The 25,899-nt window shown below is 48.4% G+C and overlaps 2 protein-coding genes across 6 annotated transcripts in view; both read left to right on the top strand.

The window, feature by feature from the left end:
* XYLB (xylulokinase) overlaps positions 1–25,899 on the top strand; it is a 94,353-nt gene that overhangs the window by 62,047 nt on the left and 6,407 nt on the right. The window contains exons 20-21 of one of the 3 annotated variants that reach the window (XR_008298077.1): positions 1,593–1,856; positions 5,580–6,297. The gene's annotated coding sequence lies outside the window, so the exon portion shown is untranslated. Of the gene's footprint in view, positions 1–1,592; positions 3,412–5,579; positions 6,298–25,899 lie in introns of those variants that run through there. The other 2 variants (XR_008298078.1, XR_008298076.1) reach the window with 2 other exon arrangements.
* Positions 9,611–25,899, top strand: part of ACVR2B (activin A receptor type 2B) — a 39,968-nt gene continuing 23,679 nt past the window's right edge. For 2 of the 3 annotated variants that reach the window (XM_027040704.2, XM_027040703.2), the window contains exon 1: positions 11,518–15,116. In XM_027040704.2, coding sequence (XP_026896505.1) covers positions 15,032–15,116 — 85 coding nt within the window. In that variant the 5' untranslated portion in view covers positions 11,518–15,031. Of the gene's footprint in view, positions 9,811–11,517; positions 15,117–25,899 lie in introns of those variants that run through there. The other variant, XM_027040707.2, reaches the window with a different exon arrangement.

Genomic DNA, 25,899 nt, shown 5'->3' with positions numbered 1-25,899 from the left:
ATACCTTATGCAATTGAGGATTTCTCTCATTTTGCTCTCTGCCTTTATTATGAAAATTTTGTGTCTAACCTGGCCTGAGCAAAGCCATCCTGGATCAATCAAGGTATCTGACTGTCCCAGACAGGTGAGTGGGTCCACGTGAGACCAGAAATGCTGCCCAGCCAAGTCCAACCTAAATCACCAGCCTATGGATTTGTGAGCTAAACACATACTTATTATCTTAAGGCATTGATATTTAAAATGATTTATTCACAGTAACAGACAACTGATACAGGGGCGCCTGGGTGGCTCAGTCGGTTGAGCTTCCGACTTCGGCTCGTGTCATGATCTCGTGGTTCATGAGTTCGAGCCCCGCATCGGGCTTTGTGCTGACAGCTCGGAGCCTGGAGCTTGCTTCAGATTCTATGTCTCCCTCTTTCTCTCTGCTCCTTGCCTGTTCACACTCTATCTCTCAAAAAAAATAAACATTTAAATTTTTTTTTTTTAAATGGACAACTGATACAGAAATTAGTGCCAAATCAAAAAACTAATATATGTGACATTGGAGCTGGGCTGTGGGTGGAACTTGGAAAAATGATGAGAAAATTATTTTGGGAGGCTGAAAGATGCAAGGAAACCTAGCACCTTGTAGTAACTTGGAAGGTGGAAGATGTATCTACTGAACATTTGGGCTTGAGAAAAGACATTCCTAGGCAGGATGTTGAAAATGTCAACTACCACTCGGAAGAGAATTAGCCAGGTTTAAAGTAGAATTTAGAGGGAATGTAAAGGTGCTAGAATAATAACTCTCATCTTCATCCCTTTAAACCATTAAAAGATCTGACTTAAGATATAGCTTTAAGTAAAAACAAAGTCAAGGACTGAAAGACCCCTTGCCAAGACCTCTGAAAGAATCAAGGCATTATCAAGGCATTGAGAAAGAATCAAGGCATTATCTAATAGACTTTTCCAGTTGATTAAGACGACTCTGAGGAAACATGAGATTCCTGTCCCTCAGCAGCTTGATTGATACCTTAAAGTATCAGTGATTAAACCCAGAGAGCAAGCAAGATCTCAAAAATGATGGGGTATGGCTTTTGGTGTAGAGAGTGGATTTAAATCAGGCACAGAAGATCCAAAGAACTTTTTAGGGAGCTATACTAATAAAAAGTGGCATCAGCCTAGATTAAAAGGGACTAAATGTAAAAAAGACTGGGCCCCCAGCTTTCTTTGGCCAGGACACAGGCTGAGGATGTTGTTCAGAGGCGTGTTTTCCAGTGCTCTCTTCAGAAGTGCTCAAGGAGGGCAATGCAAAGTGAAAGATGTAGACGGTGAAGCCAAGAGCCTTGGGAAACAATGGACAGGGATGTCACTTCCAGTGTGGCAGATAAACTCCAATATGGCCTGCAATGATCCCTGCCTCCTAGTAGTCACACCCTTGTGTAACTCCCTCCTCCTGGGTGTGAGCAGAACCTGTAAGGTGCTTCTACACTAGATCTTAGCCAAAAGGCCGAGAAGCTATTGTAAGGTGCTTCTAATAGAATCTGGCTAAAGTGATGGTATGTCACTTCTGTAATTATGTTAACATATGATTCTAATTTCTATCTTTCTAGCGGACTCTAATGACTCTCCCTTGCTGACTTGGATGAAGTAAGCTGTCCTATGGAGAGACCCACATGGCAGGGAAGTGAGGGCAGTTTCTGGCCAATAACCATTCAATAGTTGAGGCCCTCAGTCCAGCAATTAACAAGGAGCTGGATCCTGCTAACAACCACATGACTTCCCTAGTCAAGCCTCAAATGAGACCCCCAACTCTGGCCAACATCTTGATTATAGCCTTGTGAGAGGTTTCTGACGCAGAGGACCAGAGGACTCAGGTAAACCGTGCCCAGTTTCTGAACCCACAGAAACTCATAATAAATGGGCGTTGTTTTAGTTTGTGGTGATAACAGTAGTTATTTACCGTTACGCAGCAACAGAAATTCAAATCATTCCCCATCTATAGAGCAGAGGGACCTGCTCATACACTCGCAGTAGGATTTGGCAATTGCTATGGGCCAGTGACTGCTATCTGCTTCCATCCTGACACTTCCCAAATGATAGCTCTTTTGCTCTTATCTTGTCTCTGTTTTCACCCACTTATGTTGGCTATGTGAAAAGCTTAGCCTCTCCTATATCTGGTTCATATGTCCTTGGCTCAAGCGTAGGCGCAAGCAGACCTTACTTAGATGGTGAAATCCTAAACCCGACGGAGATTTTCGAGGGCTTTGGGATGGGAATGTGCATACTTTGCATGTGGAAATGATGTGTTTAACTGCGGCCAGGAGGAAAAACTGAGACAGCTGCCGAAATGGCCCCACGTTTCTCATGGTGTCCGCATACTTTGTTGCACGGCTTTGCCACGCTCTCCCATTCTGAGTGGGATTGGTTGTGTAACTTGGCCTTGGCCTCATCAGTAAATGGGATGCAAGCTGAGGCTCGAAATGACTTGCCTGAGTGAGCCTTCTCTTTCTTGTAAGAGCAGCGTTACTGCGATAAGAAGGTGACGAGCACGTGGGACCAGAGCCTGGTTCTTCCACGTGCTCCCAGCCAACAACTGGTTGAACTGCAGTTGTGTAAGTTAGCCCAGCCGATGTCGGAAGCACCTCAGTCACATGAGTAATAAACCTTTTAGTGCTGTAAGCCTCAGGCTTTCTGGTTGCTTGTTAGGCAGCGTGATTTTAACAGTAGTTAACAGCTACAATGCCCAACCTCATAAAGATAAAACAAAATAAGAAACTACATATCAATCTTTTATTCATAGCAATGAAGTTATTGCCAATTTTGCCAATTTGTAATGATTTAGTGTAAATCATAGGTATAGAGACGTCTGGGTGGCTCAGTCAGTTAAGTGTCCGACTTTGGCTCAGGTTCATGGGTTCAAGCCCTGCTTGGGGCTCTGTGCTCACAGCTCAGAGCCTGGAGCCTGCTTCGGATTCTGTGTCCCCCTCTCTCTCTCTGCCCCTCCCCCACTCCCACCCCTCTCAAAAAAAAAATAAACATTAAACATTTTAAAAAGATCATATTTATAAACGATACATTTGTCAAATATCATTGGATTAATATCAATAAGAAAATCCCCAAAAGAAAATATCAGCAAACAGAAAGCAACAGGGCATTGAAGATGATCAATCATGACTCAAGTGCAGCTTAATGGCTGAGTATTAGAAAATCAGTGAATACAATTCCCCATTTTAATAGATCTAAAAAGCAATTTGATTATGGTTGCTGAAAAGTCCTCTGACAAAATTTAACACTCATTCCTGATTTAAAAAAAGAAAGTTGGGGCTCAGGTCACGATCTTGTGGTTGGTGGGTTCAAGCCCCACATCGGGCTGTCTGCTGTCAGCACAGAGCACACTTCAGATTCTCTGTCCCTCTCTCTCTCTCTCTCTCTCTCTCTGCCCCTCCCCCACTTGTGAGCCTGCGCTCTCTCTGTCTCTCTCAAAAATAAACATTAAAAAAAATAAAAATAGAGTCCCTGGGTGGCTCAGTCAAAAGTCTGACTTTGGCTCAGGTCATGATCTCATGGTTCCTGAGGTCGAGCCCCGAGACAGGCTCTGTGCTGACAGCTAAGAGCCTGGAGCCTGCTTTGGATTCTGTGTCCCTGTCCCCTCCCCCCATCTTTTCCCCAGCTCATGCTCTGTCTCTGTCAAAACTAAATACTAAAAAAAAAAAAATTAAAAATAAATAACAATTGAAAACAAATCCTTGACTTGTCATTTCATCATCTCTTTTCTGTTCCCATTAACCATTCTTTCTCCTTCTTGTGGGTCACATTTTCTTGCCTTTTCACATGTCTGGTAAAGTTTTTTAAATGTTGGGCATTGTACATTTTTTATTGTAGAGAGTCAGAATTTGTTGAATTCCTTTAAAAAAGTGTTGAACTTTTGTCTGGTAAGTACTTAAGTCACTTATGTATCAGCTTAATCATTTCAAGGCTTGGCATGGTGGGCTTACGGTAGCCTTTATTCTTGGCTAGTTTACTTCCACTACGGTGGAGTGACCCTTTGTATCTTCACTCTGAGTGTGCTGGGTATTTAATGAGGACTTTCCACTCTGGATGGTAAGAGCTAAAAACTTCCCTTTCCTGTGTGAGTTCTTGGAGCTCATAGCTTATAGCTCTTCTGTTGTTTTTTTTCTCTCACCCCGTGGAGTTTCATTATGTGTATGTGCAACTCAGAATTCAGGAAAAGACCCAAGGAGACTCCTTTGCAGATGTCCAGCTTTCTTTATGTAGTTCCCCTCTCTCTGGTACTCTACCAGAGTAAAGTTTGCTCTTAAATTTGCTATAGCCTTTTTTTTTTTTAGGCAAAACTTTTTTTTTGTTAATGCTTATTTCTTTTTGAGAGGGAGAGAGAGAGAGAGAGAGAGAGAGACAGAGCATGAGCAGAGTAGGGCAGAGAGAGAGAGAGAGAGAGAGAGAGAGAGAGAATCCTAAGCGGGCTCCGGGCTTTGAGCTGTCAGCACAGAGCTCAATGCAGGGCTCGAACTCATGAGCCATGAGATCATGACCGGAGCCAAAGTCGGATGCTTAACCAACTGAGCCCCCCAGGTGCCCCGTTAAGTTTGCTATAGTCTTCTTGATTTTTAGTCTCACTCTGTTCTCAACTCTGCAAGGTTGCCAGGCTCTGCTTGGGATACACTTCCTGCACTGTGGACTGGAATTTGTCTCCAGGCAGAAAGTAGGGGCAATCATAAGGCTCCCTTCATTTTTTTCTTTCTTTTCTCAGGGATTACAGCTTGTATAATGTCCAAAAATAATTGCCTCCTATATCTTGTCCATTTTTCTGGTTATGGTAGATATAACATATGACAAATGCCATTCCAGTTACTCTGCGATGGCCTGAGGAAAATTGTTACCCAGCTCAATTTTGATTCCACTTCCAGCGGTTTCTCAATGTAGGAATCTGACCTAAATCGGAGCACTGGGGATGCCTGAGGGGCTCAGTCAGTTAAGTATCCAGCTGTTGATTTTGGCTCAGGTCATGATCTCAGGGTCATGGGATCGAGCCCCAGAAAGGGCTCTGTGCTGGGCATGGAATTTGCTTGGGATTCTCTCTCTCCATCTCCCCCTCTCCGCCTGCCCCTCTCCCACTTGCAAGTGCACACACTCCCTTTCTCTCTCTCTCTCAATAGATAGATAGATAGATAGATAGATAGATAGATAGATAGATAAAACAGAGCCCTGGCTAATCAGTCTTAAGAGTTCACAGAGACAAATTCTTCCAGCTGTTTCTATTTTTACCACAATCTCCTTGCATTCACTTGCTGTCAGATTGGGGAAACCCACCCCAATTTCACCTACTGTTCTTAAGTTACTGAACCACGCTTTCCGAGGAATATCTCCTAGCTGTTTCGGATTCTATTGTTCTTGGGGATCTCATCCACCCTGTTGTTTTCCTCAGGTCCCCCTTGCACACATGCTGGTCCATGAAGCTTTCATTGCTGTTGGTAGTTTGTAGGTTGCCTCCGTTTGCTTGTATTTTTGGTGTCTTGGAGGAAACTTTGTTACCTAGTTTTGTTGCAAATGTATATGGATCTGTTTTTGTTTCCATGTAGTTGCTCTGTGAGGATTTTGGAAGATTTGAAAACTATACAACCACCAGCCTAGCCACCTCTTTCCTGGAATCTGGTAGAAGTTTTAAGAGCCTGAATATAATTTACCATGCTCTTGCCTTCTGTCTCTGTAATAATAGAAGCATGTGTCAAAATGTAGCCTACATTAGCTCGTGTCCCTGAGTTATTACAATGAGTAGAACTTGCTTGGTGACTCACCATGGACAGGTAGCACGAGCGAAAAATAAATTTGGTTGTTTTAAGCCATCGAGATTTGGACATTTTCCGTTACTGCTGCATAATCGAGTCTATTTTGAGAGAACTTTCTACCCAACCCAATTAATTTAGTTGCCTTCAAGATGGCCAACATAAGTTAAGAAAGAGAGAATGGGGAGAAGTATGAAGAGAAGGGGGAAAAGAAATAAAAACAGTTGGAGAGTTGTCGAAGTAACTTTTAATGTTGATGGCACATAGAATAGATTGGAAATAGATAGCTTACTTACTAAGGTTTGGTTCACCCCCATTATATAGAGTGGGGTTCACCCCCATTATATAGAGTGAATAGTACCCTCTGAAATCTTTTAATGTGGTACTGCTGTAACTAAATTACCCACTTATATGTTCTAATATATATTACCCTATATCTCTCATAATTACCCACTATAGCATCTCTCTAACCAGTGACTCTCAGAAGTTGAAAGAGGCTGGGGCCACTTGACTTTTCTTTATTTTATTTTATTTTTTTAATGTTTATTTATTTTTGACAGAGAGAGAGAGACAGAGCATGAGCAGGGGAGGGACAGAGAGAGAGGGAGACACAGAATCCGAAGCAGGCTCCGGGCTCTGGGCTGTCAGCACAGAGCCCGACGTGGGGCTCGAACTCACGGACTGTGAGATCATGACCTGAGCCTAAGTCGGACGCTCAACTGACTGAGCCACCCAGGAGCCCCACTTGACTTTTCTTTGAAGTGAAGAGTTCTTCAAATAAAATTACAAAAATTGTGGTTATTTTAAGGGTTTACCTTGACAAATGAATGCATGTAACCCTCACAATAAAATGCCTTTGAACTGTCCGGATACCATGTCATATTATAATGCTATAAGTTTCCATCCTACATTATTAGCCTGATTGATACTGAAGGATGCCATGCTCAATTGTTTCTTCCCAATTCCTTGGTTTCTGACTATGATCATTGAGAAGGGGCGGGGGGGGGGGTGTGTGTGGAGAGCAGGGGGATAGTGGTCCTAAACACAGAATTCCTGAATGGCAGAACTCCCAGCCATAAGTTCTATGGTAGACATTTGCTACTTTGTTTGTTTGGTTTTTGTTTTTGCCTTTCAGCTGCCAGTTACCTCATGTCTAATACCAAAGGGGGTATTTAGTGCTCTTGTAGTTTCAAAAGAACAGAAAACCCAAACCAGACTTGATTTTCGGATACCTACATCACCTTTCCCTCCCAGCCTAGTATTGGTTCACAAACAAAATGGTAGCAGAGATAGAGGCTAATCTCATGAGCTCAACAACATGGATTTCAGCTCTCCAAGAGAGTCAGGGCAAGAGTATCCGGCAGTGGCAGTGGAGATCGTGGGGGCTCTAAGGTAGAAACATCCTTAATGTGTTCGAGGAACAGAACGCAAGCCAGTGTGTCTGGCTTATCATGATGAGCTGGAGAGGAAGAAGGGCTGATTATGTAAAGCTTTGTTAGTCATTGTAACAGGAAGCCATGGGAGGATATTAAGGAAGGGAGTGACGTGATACTAGGTCCATGTTTAAAAGATCATTTCAGGTGCTATATGGAAGATGTATTGTTACAGGCAAGAAGGGAAGCAGGTGACTAGTTACAACCCCTTCCAGTTCACTGCTATTGCAGTGGTCCAGATGTGAGAGGTTGGGAGGCAATGGTATAAATGGAAAAAGTGGCTTGATGGTTGATGTGTTTTTGAAGCCAACTTGCTGAGGGACTGCACACGGGAGAAATCAAGAGCGGCTCATAAAGTTTTGATCTGAGCGATTGGTTGGTTGGTTATGCCATCGATTCAGACAGGGACAACTGGAGAAGTAGATTTGTGGTGAAAACGGGTAATTCTGATCTGGCTAGGTCAGGTTGGAGATGCCTGATAGGCTGCCACATGGAGATGTCAAGTAGGCAGTTAGATATACAAATTTGGAGTTCCCAGAGACATCAAGGTGGAAGACACAGATGTCTTGGCAACGTGGACCACCCTGAGCCCTTATTGTGATATCTAACGTGGTATGGGGTAGAAGAGAAGAACCAGCCAAATTCAATTGTTGGCACAATGGGTTATAGTTGATACCTTCCAGTAGGGAGGAGGCAGTGATTTCTTTCCTAGAAAAGACACTTATTCTGAATATGGAGTTCCTTCCCCTGCCATCATGTGTCTCTAGATGTAGCACCTGTAGGATTACCGAATACCTTATACCCAGAGGGTATCCCACACTACATTGCTTCTTGCTCAGCTCATAGCAGCATTCAATTCTGTGCTAAAAGGCCCATATAGAGATTGCGGCAAGGAGGTGCTGTCATTTTCCACAGGATTTTCCAGAACTGGAAGGGACTTGGAGACTCCAATCTTTCTGGGCACTGACTTCAAAGTGTGGTCCCCGACTTGCTCCTATTTTGTCTGAATAGGGTTTCTGCTTTTCGAAAAATGCAAAGCACAGAAATCTAACCTCTTCACTTTCTGAGTAAGAAAACCGAGGCTTAGAGAAGAGAAATAACTCAAGACCCCCAGGCACTACCTCCTTCTTGGCTGCTCTCGCCCTACTCCTAGAAAGGCTGTGGCAAGCCGGGAGAAGCCAGAGGACAATTTCTGTATCCAAGGATCCTGCATCTCATCTCTGAGTTGTGATGGGCTTTCTTTCCCTCTTCAGCTGGGAGTCCTATCATGACCCTCCCAAGCTCTGGTGTGTGACAGGGAGAGTAGGATCTGAGGTGAAAAACAAGGGGTCCCGAGGAGGAACGTGGCAGGTGAAGAGGACAGCAGAATCATTCGCTAGACAGTATCTTCAACTGGGGGACTGGAGGCAGCTGAGAACAGTTTTGAAGGTGCAGACTGAAGCGGGGGTGGGGAGGGGTGGGGGTGCCAAGGACAAGGGTAAGGCTGGGGAAGCCAGTTGCCATTGGTCCTTTTCCACCTGCTGCGGCTCTGCGGAGAGGGGCTCGGCGCTTTCTCTCACACTGATGGATCCAACTCCAGGATGCCCAACTGTGCCTGTGTGTGCGTGTGTGTGCGTGTGTGTGTGTGTGGTGGGGTTGCAGACGTGGGGACTCCTGTCATTTCAGAGAAGATAGCCTTTTCTGCCGACACGACTCTCCCAGGGTTCACACTGACCCACATTTCAAAGGTGGGGAAACGGAGGCGCGGAGGGGAATCCAGGCGAGTCCAGGTGCTGTCCACCCACTCTCGCATCGCAGGGCAGCGTGCGCTCGGGAGCGTGGGCTCTAGCGCGGAGCAAGATCCCAGGTGCGGCGGCCACGGGGTCCCTGGCCCATCGCCGCCACCTCTGCCAGCTCGCCCCGCCTCGCCCTCCAGTCCGGAGGTGGTTCGCGACCTCCCGGAGGGCGGAGGGCGCGGGTTGGGGGCGGAGCCTCCTTGTTGTTGTTTCTCCAGGGCGCCGCCCCTGAGGGGGGCGCGGACCACGCGGCCGGAGGGCCCGCCTCCCCTCCCCCTCCCCCTCCCCGCCCAGCTCGCCCGCCTCTTTGTATCCAACATCCGGGTTTCCCCGCTGGCTCGGCTCCGCGGCCGCGGCTCAGGAGCCATTTTGGACTCGGTTCAGCTCCCCTCCCCCCACCCCTCCCCCCGTTCATGGCCCCTCCGGACTCGGCCCCTGCGCCCGGGGCCCGGGCCCAGCCCCGCCGCGCTATGCCTGAGTCGGGCGCGCCCCGACCCGCGCCCCGCCGCCGCCCCCCGGCCCCCGCGTCGCCCCGGAGCCCGGGCCGCAACCTGCGCCGCCCGCAGCGGCCCTGAGCCCGGCCCCGCCGCCCGGCCCTTGGAGCCTGCACGCTGCCCGGGGACGAAGGCGCAGGAAACGCGCGGGGAAGGAGACCGAAGGAAGAAGCGGGAAGAAGAGCGCAGCCGCCGCTGGGCCCTGCGCGCCCCGGGAGCGCCGCGCGGCCCTGCCCGCGGGCTCCGGGTGTCCGCGGGGCGGCGCCGCGGAACATGACGGCGCCCTGGGCCGCCCTCGCCCTCCTCTGGGGATCGCTGTGCGCGGGTAAGGACTGAGCGCGGCGTGGGGGGCGCGGGGAAGGCGCGCGGGGCTGGTCTCGGGCGCCGCGCGGTGTTTACCAACAAAGGGCGGGCCCGTGGCCTCCTCGCCGCGCCACCTGCACCCAGCTCGCACCTCCCGGGGCGGGGACTGGGGGCGCGCTGGGCGCCGCGCTCGCCAATCTTGGGGGGACGGTCTTGTTGGTGCGGCGGCCTGGCGACCCCATGATCGGGGCCGGGGTCCAGTGCCTCAGGGTCGGGGTTCAGGCTACTCGGGCGCGTGGAACCCGAGGAGAGCGAGAGGGAAACCGGAGCGTGGGGAAAGTGGCCAGGCGGGGTAGGCAGATCTAACCCGGAGGCGGCGGGACTGTAGGCTCAGAAGGGGCTGGGGGCAGGACTGCGCGACCCTCAGAGCCACTAGGTGTAGCCAAACGAAGGGGGCTGCTTCACACATCCTGGAGGAGTCCCCTGCACCCCATCCCACCGGCGTCTGCGTCGTGGTTCCCCGAGAGGCGGGCAGTTGGCGCCAGCTCCCACCTACGCCCGCTTTCCCTGCGGCGGCCCCAGGACGCGAGGTGCGGTCGCCCCACGGACCGCTTTGTTTGAGGCTCCTGGGAAGAGAGGTGGGGTGCGATGAAACACTAACAGGTCCCAGGTCCCTGTTTGTGCCTGTGGGAAGCACGTGGCGGGGGCGGGTGACCGGCGGGGCTAGCGTTCGGCTCGCGTGCCTGTGAGGAGGGTGTGTGGGTGCGGGTGCATACAGTGGGAATTCCGCCGGGAAAAGCGCTTTTCCCCAAGGCCGAAGCAGTGATTTTCCTCTTCGAGCGGTGCTCGGGCGCGCCCAACTCGGGCTGCGCGCAGGGATGGGCTCCGCGCTCCAGTTCGGGTGGCTCCAGGCAGCCCTGAGCAGCGTGGAGAGCCGCGCGTCGAAGCTCCAGGGAGAAGCCCCGAGAGGTCGGGGCGGCTGGTGCGCGGCAGCCGGGGCGTCGGGTCCTGCGAGTCTTTGTTCCCAGCCCCCATTACACATGCAGCGCGGGTCCCCTGCCGCCCGCGGTGGCAGCGGCGCGGAGTCTGGGAAACCCGTGAAGGGCGGGGCCTGGCCTGCAGGGGCGGGGCAGGGATCCCCGCGCTGCTGCGGGGGTGGGGATGGGGGAATCACCGTCCCATCCCACCCCCACTCTCCCGCCTCCTTTGAATGTATCACCGCTTAGTTGTCTGCACTCGAAGCAGGTGAGTTCTTGTGGAGTTTGGAGCTGCGTAGCCTGAGTGCAGGAGCAAGAGGACGGGGACCCCCTTATTGGTCCCTGGGTCCAGTGTGGGGTGGGGCGTCGCGGCTCTTTTGGAGCCATTTCTTGTGTGGTGGAAGCAAAGTGATGGTGTTGAACTCTGCCTTTTAAGTGCTGCTTTGAGATGCTTCTGAAGAGAAAGAAAGGCATTGCCTTCCAGAGGAGCCGGCTTCTGACTTAAGAGGCACGCGGCAGCCTGCCTGGCTGTCTCTAGATCCCTCTCGAAGGTCCCGGGCTCTTTCAGTCCTCTCCCTGCCTGCACAGAGGGCCTCCTCCTAGAACAGGACAGCCTCAGACCTGGAACCCTCATCCTAATTTGTCTCACTCTGGTCTCGCCAGTCTCACTTCCCTCCTTGATGAGACTCGGCAGGGTGGAATGGGGCCCCTGGAAGGACTGCGTTTCCCTCCTTCCCTCTGCTCCCCCTTGCAGAGTGGGACAGCTAGACTTCTACTGGAATCCAAGGACCTGTGGTCCTGCCCTAGGAGGAAGGTGGGGTCGCTAGACGTTTCTGGTGGCCACTGCCCTGATCTGTGAACAGCTATGGGAAGAGCTGCCTCAGGCGCAGGTAGGGGAGAGCTGGCTCTCCTGTTCTTTGAGTTCATGGATGCCCTTCCTTCCAGCTCCTGGCTTGCTGGTTAGAATTACCCCCGTCCTCTGCAGCACGCAGTAGGAGGGTCAAGAACAGCACTGTCCCACAGAAACGTAGCATCAACAACATACATACCTTAAAATGTTCTAGTAGTTGTGTCAATAAATGGGAAAAGAAACAGGTGGCTTAGTCTGCTCGGACTGCTCGCTGTATTAAATACTATAGGCAGGGTGACCTAAATAACAATTTATTTCTCATAGTTCTAGTGTCTGGAAGTCCGAGATCAGTGTGCCAGCATGGTAGGGATGTGGCGAGGACCCTCCGCCTGGCTTACAGATTGCTGCCTTCTCACTGTGTCCTCACGTCCTCATGTGGCCTCTCCTCGTGTGTGGAGGGCCAGGTAGAGAGGGATCATTCTTCCTCTTCCGCTAATCCCAAATTGAGGGCCCCACCCTCATGAACCAGTCTAACCCTGGTTACCTCCCAAAGGCTCCAGCTCCAAATACCGTCATATTGGGGGTTAGGGTTTCAACATACGAATTTCGAGGGGACACAAACAGTCTATAACAAGATGAAATTAACTTTAATGGTATATTTATTTAACCTAATATATACAAAGTAATCGTTTCACCATGTAATAAGTATTAAATCACCTAATGAGATATTTTACATTCTTTTTTTTTTTTTTTGGTACTATCATCAAAATCCAGCGTGTGTTTTAGAACATCTCAACTTAAACTTTCCCCAATTCAAGTGCTCAGTAGTCCCATTTAGCCAGTGGTTTACCATATTGGATGGCGCAGGCCTGGAAGAAAAGGCAGAACTTCTGTTATGCTATCATAATGGCTCATGGTGCTTGTTACAAGATCACTGTTCAGTTAGTTCTGCAAGTTTTTTGGGTTCTGGGCCTGGCCTAGTGTCCTTGCGACAAATAAGTTATTTGGTTCTTGTCTTGCAATGGAGATCCTGGACACACGTCTGTGTATCTTTTAAGAACTCTTGACATCTATCTCTGTATTTCCGGTTCAAATGAGGGTAGGGTGGAGAATGTTCTGAGTGAAATGTCAGGAGCCACTAGGGGAGGAGGACCTGACCCTTGTCTGTCCTATCAGGAACTGCCCGCTTTGACTGCCCGCTTTGTCCTCATAGGCTGGCTACTCTCTGACCCAAAGATGTGTGTTTCCGCAGGGGAGAAGTGTGTGTGTGTGTGTGTGTGTGTGTGAGATGAGTGTAGGGACCCTCAGGCTTGGTCTAGTGGTGACTGTTAAGGACACAGACTACAGAGCCACTGGGTGCTGGTGCCATTCGTCAGGGAAAAGTGTCCTTTGCTACCCATCCTCGTACCTGCTGGGTACTCTAGGCCAGTCGCTGGCTGGATGGGCTGCCCTTTGGGAGGAGTGGGCACCCTTAATCTCTTAGAGGCTCTTCCGAGGTAAATGATAAGAGAAACTCACCCAGCCTCCCAGGCTCTGTAGCTGTGTGCACACACAAGTCCTGGAACCCCGAGTCTCCCACAGCTTGAGTGTACTGCCCTGCAGGGCTTTCTGGGCATCGAGAATCACCAAATAGCACCCGGACTTCCCCTGGCATTTTGCCTAAGGAATTGCCTTTTCTTTCTTTTTTTTTTTTTTGTTTATTTATTACTTTTGAGAGAGAGTGCATGAGCATGGGGGTGAGGAGGGGCAGAGAGAGAGGAGAGAGGGAATCCTAATCAGGCTCCACGCTGTCAGTGATGAGCCCGATGCAGGTTTCGATCTCACAAACTGTGGGATCATGACCTGAGCCGAAATCAAGAATTGGACTGAGCCACCCAGGCACCCCACGAAATTACCTTTTCAGGGAGCCCAGTGAAGAGTGCCCATCGTATAGCATGGACCTTTGTATCATGAGTCCCCTCTGAGACTCTGATGAAAGCTGTGGACTCTTCCCCCTGAGAAAATACAAATAAGAGAAAAAGCATGTGCATGTGACGGTCGGTACATGCATTGTGCATACGCACTTGCTGTTTTGCATGGATACCAGGAACCTGGAGCCCCCCGGGTTGGGCTCCGTGAAGTCCTGGCTGTCCTGCACATAGCCACTCTACCGGTCCTTAGGGACAATTCATTGTCTTTGGGGGTGCACTGGGCTTGTTCCCACGTCGCTTCCTCCACTTTCCTTGTTCTAACCACTGGACATGACTTCTTTGCTTCTGCCTTTTGTGATCCCTGTATAGTGTTTCCATGCTAGCCTCTGGTCTCTGCCTTCTCTTCCTTCTCCAGGCACACCACCCCCCCTTGAGTGCCAATGCATTCACCCCCTTCCTAGGAGCTTAGGGTGGTGCAAGTAGGGACCAAGGGACGTCAAGTTAGAGCTTAGATTCACTTGTAGATACTGGCTTGTTACGTGGACTGAGATCTGGGGGCTCAGGGGGAGTTGGTCTGGGGAATACTTTTGAGAATGAGACTGTATAGACAGCTCTCAGGCATGGTCCTGGCTGGGTAGACTAGAACAGAGTTTCTCAATTCTCAACACTATTGTTGACCTGGACCCCTTCTTTTTGTTTGTTTATTTTTGAATGTTCATTTTTATTTATTTTGAGAAAGAGAGTGGAAGAGGAGCAGAAGGAGAGGGAGAGAGAGAATCCCAAGCAGGCTCCGCACTGTCAGCGCAGTGCCCCAGGAGGAGCGCACTCTCCAGAACCCTGAGATCATGACCTGAGCCGAAATCAAGAGTTGGACGCTTAAGGGACTGAGCTACCCAGGCACCCCAATGCTAATAGCCCTTCTAATGGTGACAACAAAAATGTCCTAAACGGAGGGGTTGCAAATCACCTGAGGTTGAAAACGTCTGATCTGGAATGTTCCCATGCTTTTAAAGAGACAGTTGTGGGAGATGGGGTTATGGCTAATGCCTACGGCACCCCTCCTCTCCCCCTTCCTGCATTCAGGATGGGAGGTTGGCTTCTTCTCAAAGCCAGGGAGATCCCTGTTTGTTCAGCCTGCTCGGCTTTGAGAGTTTGGTTGGAAATGAGCGGTTCGGGAGTACTTCGGCCAGCCAGCAAGGAGAATCCTGGCGTCCTTGAGTTTTCCCAAAAGCGGTTCGGGTTTCAGGGAGGCGGCGGCCGTGGGTGGCCAGGCAGCCTGCCTGCCCGCCTGCCCGCACCCGCCCACCCGCCTCTGCCTGCCGCCTTGAGCTTTGCACTGGGGCCTCGCCCTCCCACTCGCGCAGAATGTCAGGCAGTGCGTGTTGCCCGGGCCGCGGTGCCGCCTGGAACCCCGGGGCCGCGGGCCAGGGAGCCGCCCGCGCAGCGGCTGGGAGCTGAGGCTGGCGGCGGGCCGCAGCAACTCTGGGGCTGCAGCAGGACGCGGGCATGCCCCTGCCCTCGAGCAGGCTGGCCACCTGGCGCCCCGCCGAGCCTGGGGACGCCAGCGCAGGGGGGCAGCCTCTCCTCCGAGGTACGGGCGGGCGCGGGCCTCCACCCTGGCCTCGGGGAGTGGGCGGGCAGGCCCCGGGAGGTGGGGTGGGCAGCACTGTGGCCAGCCCTGACGGCCGGACCCAAGGGCTTGGTCTCTCTGGGCGCCTGTGTGTTGGGCTTGGCAGGTAGGCACCCCGTGTCTGTTCTCCACGCCTCTCCTGACCTGCTCGGAGCTCTGCGGGGGAGGGCTTTCTGGGGGCTCTTCTCTGATCTCAGGCTCTGCAAGACACAGCTTGCCCGGGCATCAGATTGCACACTGGGCTCTTGGAAGATGCAGCCCCAAATGCTTGGGTTTCCAACTTCTCCACTCACTGGTGTGTCCAGGGTTTATTTTAAAGGGCTTCTTACTGGGGTTGAGACTACATTCCATCCTGTTGCCTTCTCAGAACTCTTTTTCTTTTCTCCCATTCAGTCACCAATTCTTTGCTCTAGAATAGATACCCACCTCCTTGGGGCTTCCTCTTTGGTCTTTCTTCGCCAGACTCGGGCCCAGCGTAGCCCGGAGGTGCTTGTTTCTTGAGGACCTGGTGGTGCCACTCCTGGATGCCCAAGTTGGGAGTGGGGGCCGAAATGGGGGAGAGGAGACGCTGCTGCCTTTTTCTGAGTCTCTGTGTTTTAAATTGCCCAGTGATGTCTTTGTCCGAGGTACTGGAAACCAGGTGATGATTGGGCTGGGGGTAAGCCGTGCCTCCTCCTGGCCCAAGATCAATCACGGCCTCCTGCCTCTGGACAGCGCCGTGCTTCGCCCCGGTTTTTCCAGTCTTGCTGTACACATACGTGTGCTTTTATTCAGACTCTTTGGGGGATTGGCAGCCCTAGCTGGGTGTTCTCATTCATGGACATGTGGTTATTGGGAGCAGGTGTTGGAAAGGAAGCCTGCCTCTCTGGGCAGATGTGTGGCCCTCCCCCCCCCCCTCCCCCCAGGGGACCTTCTCTAGGGGCCTGGCCTGCCACACAAAGGGACTTCTCTGGTCAGCTTTTGGGCTGGAGCAGAGGTGTTTTGTGAGGTGAGCTTGTGTTCTCGTTTGCAAATGTTCCTCTGCGGACTATTTCAGTTCCACTCTGACAACCAAGGAGGCTAAAATTAGTTCCGGAGAAGGAAAAGGAAGGCTGGTTGGAAACCCAAGCCCTTGGCTGGAGGTTGGAGAAGGCTGCTTCCCGGAGTTTGTGGTCAAGCGTTTCGGAAGATGTGACCAGACCAGCTGTTGTCTGTCCATCCGAGGAGAGGGCGGGGCCTCTGCTTGCCTCCTAGACCTGAGCCAATGGTAACAGGAGGCTGACTTGGAAGCTGACTCTCTTGAATGTTAATGTCAGGATGTTTTTTCCTTCTGGCTTGTGTAGTGGTGCACAGTGTTTTCAGGTATGAGGACAATGCCTTTAATGTAATGTCTAATGTCGCTGACAACCCTCCTTCTTAACCCCCCCCCCCCCCCCCATCAATTCAGAAAGCATGCATGAGTTCTCAGAACCCTGGGCTGACAGCCATTGGTTAAGATTGTTTATTTATTTATTTGATTGTGGTTTTTTGGGGAATTTCCTTGTCACCCAAGTTTTGACCTTCCCTTCAGGTGCTCATAAGCCAGGCAGACCAGGGCCTACCTTAGACCGCTGGTTTGGGCAGGGACTGGGTTAGGGAGGAGCCCTGTGGCTCAGGCCTCGTAAGGAGGTCTAGCTTCTCTGTGCCCTGAGGACCTGGGCGTCAGAAATGGAGGGGCGGGAAAGTTACAGAGGTGACTTCTTATTTCCCTTTCCACCTGGCTGTCCCCTCCTGTGAACCCTCCACCTGAGAGTGGGTCCTGCAGGGCCACTCAGGGGAAGGAGAGCCAGGGCAATGCAATCCTGCCTTTCCTGACCTGAAAAACCATTTCCAAACCTCCTCTTACCCAGGACTCTCCTGGTTAGCCACCCTGGGTGTAGTTGGAGGAGTAGAGGTCACTGTGGCCAAACTTCTTTTCCCATTTTAAGTTTTATTAATTTTTAGTCTTACAGATAATGCACATACATTCAATTGCAGAAAATTAAACATTACAGGTAAACCAGGGCCCTTTACCACCCCTGGCCCCCGTCTGAGTCCTACACATTTTATCTGTGCATCTGTGAAAGTACTTAAAGAAATAGACTTTTTAACCTAAAATGGTATTGTACCTTTTCAAACATTTAACTGGAGTATAAAATACAGGTAGAACAATGTAATTATCAGAAGTGACAGCTTGATGAATTTTTACAAACTGAATATGCCCAGGTAATCAGCATCTAGATTGAGAATCAGAAATTTACCAGCTCCTCTGCCCACCAGCCCTTTTTTGCTCCATTGTAGTCTCTACCCCTATATCCTTAAGGGTAACGACTATGTTGACTTCTCCCAGGACACGTCCGTTTTGCCTGTTTTTGTGCTTTATATGAGTGGAATCTAACAGAGTGAACTATTTTGTGTCCATCTTTTGTTCACCATGTTTGCGACTTACATCTGTATTGTTGCATGTTTATGGCTTTGAAAGTCAGAGATATGTTTTGACAGTCTTTCTCATACATATGGATCAACCCGGATCTTTTTAATAGCTGTTTAATATTTCAAAGTTTGTATGTAGACCACATTTTATCGAGTTTCCTATTGATGGATTTTCTGATTGTATATAGTTTATGCAGATTGGTTCTCGAGGATAGATGATAAGAGGAATCTCTGCTTCATAGAACATGTATATTTTGGTTTTTTTTTTTTTTTTAAGATTTATTTATTTAAGTCATCTTTACTCTGAACCTGGGTCTTGAACTCACAACTCTGAGATCAGGAGTTGCATACTGTGCCGACTGAGCCAGCCAGGTACCCCAGGACATATGTATTTTAAATTTTAATTGATGCTGAGTGATGGCTATACTGTTCTCCACCCCACCCCCCGGCCACCCAGGTGACGGCAGTGAGAGCAGAAGCTGGGTGAGATGGCAGGTGACCCTCTGCAGAGTATGTGAGCCTCTCCTCCCCCTCTAGAAATGCTCGATTGCAGAGCTTTCGGGGGGAGTGGGAAATAGCCCATTTCATGAAGGGTGCCCGGGCAAGATCTAGTGTCTGAGGAGAGCCAGAGAGGCGGCTTCCTGTGTCTGAGTCTCCTGCTTACTGTGTTGATAGAGGAGAGGTACAGTGGACTAGCCAGTATATGCTGGTCTGGCTTTGGGATGGATGTGGATGTGTGCGTCTTCGTGAGCTCACTGGCCGTGTTTTATGCTGCCTCCGTCCTCCAGAGTGAGGGAAGCGCTTGCTGAAGGTTGTGAGGGGCTGTGGGTAACAGGGCACCCCTTGTGAACCCGGTGCATTTGCCAAGATCATGGCATGGCAGGATCCTGATTTCACATGCGGTGGGGGGGGGTGGGGGGGTGGGGGTGGTGTAGGAGACATTTGCAGAATTCTTTTAGAATCTGGTCCAAAGCTTCTCATGACGGAAGGGGGCTCAGATGAGCTTCGCTTCCTGGCTGAGTGTGTGCGGTGTGCCCTTGTTTAACTTTCTGCCGCGATCAGTTTGAAATGACTTGTTCTCCGGAGCGTCTGCGTTCCTGTTCTCCTTCAGCATGCTGCCTGCTGTTCCGCTGCTGTTCCACTGGGGTTCCTTGTGTAAGCCCACTTGTCAGGCTCTGCTTATGGATTTAGGGGCCAGTGGATTTATGGTACTGTTTCTAGAATGAGTGATGGTCTCAGTCGCCTGTCCCACGTCGTACAGGTGATGTGCATGGTGTATTAGACTGTTAGGGCTGCCATAGAACGGATGGCTTTGAAATACCACAGACACTGTGGCTTCCATAACTGAGGCTTATTTTCTCACAGTTCTGGCAGCTGGAAGTCTTCCTCAGGGGGCCAGCAGGAGTGGTTTCTGGTGAGCTTGCAGATAGCTGCGTGCTTCCTGTGTTCTCACGTCGTCTTTTCTCCGTGTGGGTGCACATACAGCAGGTGCCCTTCCCTTTCCTATAAGGACACCAGTTCTATTGGATTAGGGCTCCACCCTTATAACCTCATCTGACCTTAGTTACCTCTTTAAAGGCTTTATCTCTCCAGTCACATTGGGACTTAAGAGTTTTTTTGGGGAGGGGGAGGGATATAGTTTGGTCCCTAACAATCTGAAACAATAAAATCGGTTGAAAGAGAATTCTGTTTCCCTCTTGGGTTACACTTTGGAGTAGAAATTACTGTTTTTCAGACCTCTGCCCTTAGGGTCTTGGTTAAACACTTTCCACGGACAGTCTGATCTAGACAGGTGATTGTAGTTTCTGTGTATGTGTAGAGGAGAAGTCAACCCTTTTGGTATTATGTGTTCCTGAAAATAGTCTAAAACCTGGGTAAAAGGTAGACATGGAGGCTTCCTCTGTTGATGACCAGGACCAACCCTCTTTCTGAAGGCACCTGGAAAAGATGGACAAACTTGGGAAACATCTCTGGCTGAAAGCATTGTACAGCTGAGAATATAGGGAAGACCTACCAAGTCAGGATCTGTGTAAGAACAGAGGCCCAGGGTAGTGACTTTGACATTTGAGTCCTTTTTTAGTTCTTCCATAGGGTTGCATTTTCATTTGATAGCCTGTGGGGCTTTAAACAGAGGGTAGTGAACCCCTCCTTTTGAGTTGGAACCCCAAAGACATGAGGGCAAGGGGGAACCAAAAGAAGATAAACTTAAAAAAAACTTTTTAAAAATATTCATTTATTTCTGAGACAGAGACAGAGCATGAGTGGGGGAGGGGCAGAGAGAGAGAGGGAGACACAGAATCTGAAGCAGGCCCCAGGTTCTGAGCTGTCAGCACAGAGCTGGACGCAGGGCTCGAACCCACAAACCGTGAGATCATGACCTGAGCCGAAGTCGGTCGCTGAACTGACTGAGCCACCCAGGTGCCCCAAAAGAAGATAAACTTTAAAGTAGGATTAAGATGTTCTAGAATTAATGGTGCCCTCAGCTGCCTGCTGGAAGCACATGTAACATCATTACAGGAGTATAGCACCTCAAATTACTTTCCCTCAAATTATTATTTTTTAAAAAATTTTAAAAATGTTTTTTATTTTGAGACAGAGACAGAGCATGAGCAGGGGAGGGGCAGAGAGAGAGGGAGACACAGAATGGGAAGCAGGCTCCAGGCTCTGAGCTGTCAGCACAGAGCCCGACGTGGGGCTCAAACTCACGGACCACGAGATCATGACCTGAGCCGAAGTCGGACACTTAACCGACTAAGCCACCCAGGCGTCCCTTCCCTCAAATTGTTTTACAGTTTTGTATGTATCATGACTGGCTGATCATTGAAAATAAGTAGCCAGCAGAAACATCAACAGTTGAGGCAAACTTGGGTGAGCTCCAAATTGGCATATTGTTATCATATGCATATCATATGCATTATCGTATGCATATTGAATAATAGTGCTTGCTATGATCAAGGAAGTGGGAATTTCAGTTGAGAGCTGTAAAAATATATAAGAACCAAATGAAAAGTCTGTTACAGATCTGTGTTGCACACTAACAGAAGTTAAGAACTCAATGGATGATTTTATCAAGAGATTAAGTGAAAGCGGAGAGAGAAGTAGTGAACTGGAAGATAGATCAGAAGATAATACACAGACTAAACCCCTGGAAAGACACAACAATAATACAGAAGAGAGGGAAAGACGCAGAGAGGCCAGAGTGAGATGGCCTAAGATCCACAGTCAGGGCCACAGTAATAAAGGGCAGAGAAATAAAAGATAGAAGTAGAAAAGAACTTTGCAAAATGAATGAAAGACATTAAGCCACAGATTCAGGAAGCCCTATGAACCTAGATAAGATAAATAAAAATTCCACACCTGTTCTTATGCCAGCCAATTTCTGAACACCTAGGAGAGAACCTTAAAAAGCAGCCAGAGGAAACAAGGCATTACGATCACAAGAGTAATAGTTATATTGACAACTAACTTCTTAAAAACAGTGGATGCCGGAAGACAGTGGAATGATAACTTTAAATGCTAAAGGAAATAATTGTCAACCTAAACTTGACAAGTGAAACTCTTTCAAGAATGAAGGTTTCAGGGGCACCTGGGTGGCTCAGTCGGTTAAGTGGCTGACTTCAGCTCAGGTCATGATCTTGCAGTCCGTGAGTTCGAGCCCCGCGTCGGGCTCTGTGCTGACAGCTCAGAGCCTGGAGCCTTTTTCAGATTCTGTGTCTCCCTCTCTCTGACCCTCCCCTGTTCATGCTCTGTCTTTCTCTGTCTCAAAAATAAAATAAACGTTAAAAAAAAAAAGGAATGAAGGTTTCAAGTAAAGAGGGTGTTCTTCAGGCAGAAGGCAAATGATTTAGAGGGGAGGTCAGAGATACAGAAAAGAAGGAAGAACATTGAAAATGATAATATTTGGATGTTCTAAAAGTTCTTTGATTGGCCACCAAGAGGATGAAACTATCTATGAATGTTAGGTTTTGATAAATCAAGGAGGGATGCTGTAATCTCTAGGATAATCACTAAAGGATAGAAAGATGATTCTCGGGGCGCCTGGATGGCTCAGTCAGTTGAGCATCCGACTTCAGCTCAGGTCATGATCTCACAGTTGGTGGGTTCAAGCCCATGTTGGGCTCTATGCTGACAGCTCAGAGCCTGGAGCCTGCTTCAGATTCTGTGTCTTCCTCTCTCTCTGCCCCTCCCCTGCTCACACTCTGTCTCTTTCTGTCTCTCAAAAATAAATAAAAATGTTTAAAAAAAAAAGAAAGAAAGATAACTTTCAAGCTAATACAGGGGACAAACGGAATAGAGAATTCTCAAAAAGAAAGCAGATTAAGGGAACAAAGAGTAAGAGATAAACAGAACTAATCCCTGATGAATATAAGATGCAAAAATCTTTAAAACATTCACAAATAGAATCCAGCAGTATGTAAAGAAATTATATCATGACCAAGTGTTTTAATCTTAGAAGTGCATAATTGATTTAACAGTTGCAAATCCATGTTAACAGAGCAAAAGAGCCCACAGGATTATCTCAGTAGATGCAGAAAAGGCCTGTAGGGTATAATCTTTAATCAGAGTAAACCAATTTGGAAATGCAAAGGGCCCAGAAGAGCCAAGGCTATCTTGAAGAAAAAGAACGAGGTGCGCCTGTTGAATTTCAGGATTCGTTGTAGAGGTAAAGTAATTAAAATGGGAAGCTTTTGGTGCTAGATAGTTAAATAGACAGTGGGAGAGAATAGAAAGTCCAGAAATCTGGACTTCTTTAAGCAAAGAAGGAACAACACAGAAATTGGAAAATGGAAGCTTTTCCAGTAAAAGTCAAAGCATTTCAGTTCTTTTGAAGTGCTATTTCATAGAGGTGAGAAATTGTTTCAATATTGGTTATTAGTACCAGTTGATGGGGCTTCAACAGGGGAAGAAGTCATCCCTTTTGGTGTCTTAATGTTACAAAATTTCATCTTGTAACCCTCGAGCTATGTTGACATGGTATATTTATTTCCATTTGTTTACTTTCAACCTGTATTTGTGAATTTTTGGTTTCAGATTATTCAGTTTTAGAATTTTCATCTGGTTCTTAAAAAAAAAATTTTTTTTTAAACATTTATTTTTGAGAGAGAGAGTAGGGAGGGCAGAGAGGGAGAGAGACACAGAATCCAAAGCAGGCTCCATGCTGTGAGCTGTCAGCACAGAACCTGACGCGGGGCTCAAACCCACGAACCGTGAGATCATGACCTGAGCTGAAGTTGTTTTTTTTTTTTTTATTATTATTATTTTTTTTTTATTTTTGAGACAGAGACAGAGCATGAATGGGGGAGGGGCAGAGAGAGAGGGAGACACAGAACTGGAAGCAGGCTCCAGGCTCTGAGCCATCAGGCCAGAGCCCGACGCGGGGCTCGAACTCACGGACTGTGAGATCGTGACCTGAGCTGAAGTCGGAGGCTTAACCGACTGAGCCACCCAGGCGCCCCAACCTGAGCTGAAGTTGTACCCTCAACCGACTGAGCCACCCAGGTGCCCCAGGTGACCTTTCTTGGTAGACATTTGTTGTGGGATCTTTTCTGGGCCTTGTTGGGGGGCCTGTTTTCCTCCACTGTGCTGGTCTTTGATTTCTTCCCTTTTGTTTTCTGTTTCTAGAACTCCTGTAATTTAGGTGTTGAACTTCCTGGACTGGGCCTCTAGATTCCTGGTCTTTTCTCCTTTTCCTCTTATTTTCTGTATCTTTGTGTGTTTACTTTGTGAGATTTCTTCAATTTTATCTTTTAATCCTTCCGTTGATTTTCATTTCTGCCATCATATATATGCATTTTTAATTCCTGAGAGCTCTTTCATTCTGTTTTTTTTTTTAACAATGACATCCTATTTATTTTTCATGGATGTATTGATTTTTGAGCTCTCTGAGGGTATTGATAGAATTTTTGAAGTTATCTTCTCTCTACATAATATGTTTTCTGTAAGTTGGTTAAACCCCACCTGTGTTTATCTCTCAGGTAAGTGGCTTTGACTTTCCTAGACCTGTTCATATTTAAGGATGGACCTCAGTACTGATTAAAAACTGTGAGCTCCTGGGGCGTCTGGGTGGCACAGTCGGTTAAGCATCCGACTTCAGCCAGGTCACGATCTCATGGTTCGTGAGTTCAAGCCCCGCGTCGGGCTCTGGGCTGATGGCTCAGAGCCTGGAGCCTGTTTCCGATTCTGTGTCTCCCTCTCTCTCTGCCCCTCCCCCATTCATGCTCTGTCTCTCTCTGTCCCAAAAATAAATAAACGTTGAAAAAAAAATTTTAAAAACTGTGAGCTCCTGAGTAGAATCTGCCAACTGTAGGATGATCTGACCGGGCTGTTTTTGAAGCTGGTCATGTTCTCCTGAGAAGTACCTTCTGCTTTCTGCTTGGGGACTGGTGGGGGAGAGTAGGTAGAGGCCCGGCTGCCAACATCCTAGGAGCCACAGGGGGAGGAGAGCTGGAATTTCTTCATTGGCTGTGTTAGCCTGTATTCCTCTTGTTTCAGTATGGTACCTGTGCCCTCAAATTTTCCTCCTCCTCCCTGTCCAGAGGTTCTTTATTTTATCTTCTTTGGAAAATAACCTACTTTCTGCTGGGTTGGGGGAGGCAGCCCCCAGCCATGGCGAGTGGTGGTGAGCTCTGAGGGTCTGGCCGCCCCTTATACTGTCTTTGGACTCATCTTTACCCCAGACTTAAGAGACATCTGGGGCCACAAATTCCTGAGTGTTGGAGGGTCCTCTGCAGCTTTTTCCACAGCCAGCTCAGGAGTCTGTGTGGTTATTGACCCACTGTGTATCTGTTTTCCATTCAAAATTTCATTTCTGTGATTCTTTCCTGTTCTCTTTGTCCTCGTGGGTTTATGCCTTCAAAAAAACCTCTGTGCTGTGGTTTTCATGACATTACAGGAGGGAGTAAAAGTAGTGTTTGTGTCCAGTCCCTCACCTTTATCTGGAAGCTCTCTCTCCAGTGTTCCTCAGAAATGATGGGGCCTAGATAAAAGCAAGTATTCCAGAGGATGGCCCGGGACCCACGGTTTGTTCTGTGGGAGGGTGGTGCCAGGGACCTGTTTACAGAGTTAAAGCTGGAAGCGAATTCAGGTGACCTGGCTCGATTCCTTGTTCCTAGGCCGGGCTTGTGAAGGCATGTAGAGCTTCTCTTGTCACCCTTAGAAGGTGCTCCTGGACTTACATTTCTGGCAATGGTAGCGAAATAGCAAAACGGCCGGAGAATGTCCTCTTACGAGACGTAGAAATGCTGGACAAGGTATAATAAATATCCTTTTAAAATGGATATGCATAGCTGCATCTGTAAGAAAGGGAGAGAGGAGCAAGAGGAGGCTGGAAATTAGAGCTGTGCACCTCCACCTTTAGCTGGTGGGACTTTGCATCTCTGCCTAATTTAGAGATGTGGGTTTGGTAGCAGTGTGTAAGGCACGAGAGACAAGGTATGAAATGGAGACTGAGGCCCTCAGGTGGTAAAACATCCTTAGGGTTATACCTTCAGTGAAAGTACGGACTAGAAGAAAGATCCTTTTGCTGACACAGGGAGTATATAAGAAAATTGTCTTGACCTGGGTGGATAGGGAGGCAGGTAGTTTCCCTTGAGAATTTACAACCGTAGGCCTGTGCTTACGTGAGCTTGGGGTTGAAATTGATAGCAACTAGCGTTCTCTGGGAAGCGCGAAGTCGCGAAATTAAAGTGATTCCAGATTGATCATGTCCTAGAAAGTTTGGCATAAGCAAAAACATAAATTATCTTGGGAAGGTCGCCCCCTCTAACTTGGCCTTATGGTATTCTCACAGAAAAGGCCCGATGGACAGAGTAAACTCTGTGCCCGAAAACGGAATCCAAAATTCCGAGAATCCCAGATTCCAGACATGCAAGGAAACAAGATGCCGTGAGTGAAAATCATCAGAATGACAAGTGGCAGAAATAAATGTTCAAGAAATTCAGTTACAGAATTATAAAGCAGGGATTTGGAAGTATGACAAAGAACAGAAGTGTCAAAATCAACCCAAGAGATTTCTTGAAAGTAGAAATTCTAGAAGTGAAAAAATGGGTTAATTGAATTTATAAATTAAGTAGAAGAGCTAAATAGCAAATTAGACACAACTGATGAGAGAATTAATAAATTGGAATTCTCTATAATGGTGTCTAGACACAGAATTGGAAAATACGAAGGCAGGGTTAAAATAATGGGTAGAAAAGGAAAGTCTAATACACTTTAATAGGAATTTCAGAATCATAGAGTAGGGAGATTCAGTACTCAAATTGATAAAAGTCAAGGATTTTTCAGAATTGAAAATAGAGGAGAATCATCAGAGTAA

The sequence above is a fragment of the Acinonyx jubatus genome, chromosome C2, assembly GCF_027475565.1.
Source record: "Acinonyx jubatus isolate Ajub_Pintada_27869175 chromosome C2, VMU_Ajub_asm_v1.0, whole genome shotgun sequence".
NCBI classification, from domain to species: Eukaryota; Metazoa; Chordata; class Mammalia; order Carnivora; family Felidae; genus Acinonyx; species Acinonyx jubatus.
This window is presented reverse-complemented; position numbering and strand designations above follow the sequence as displayed.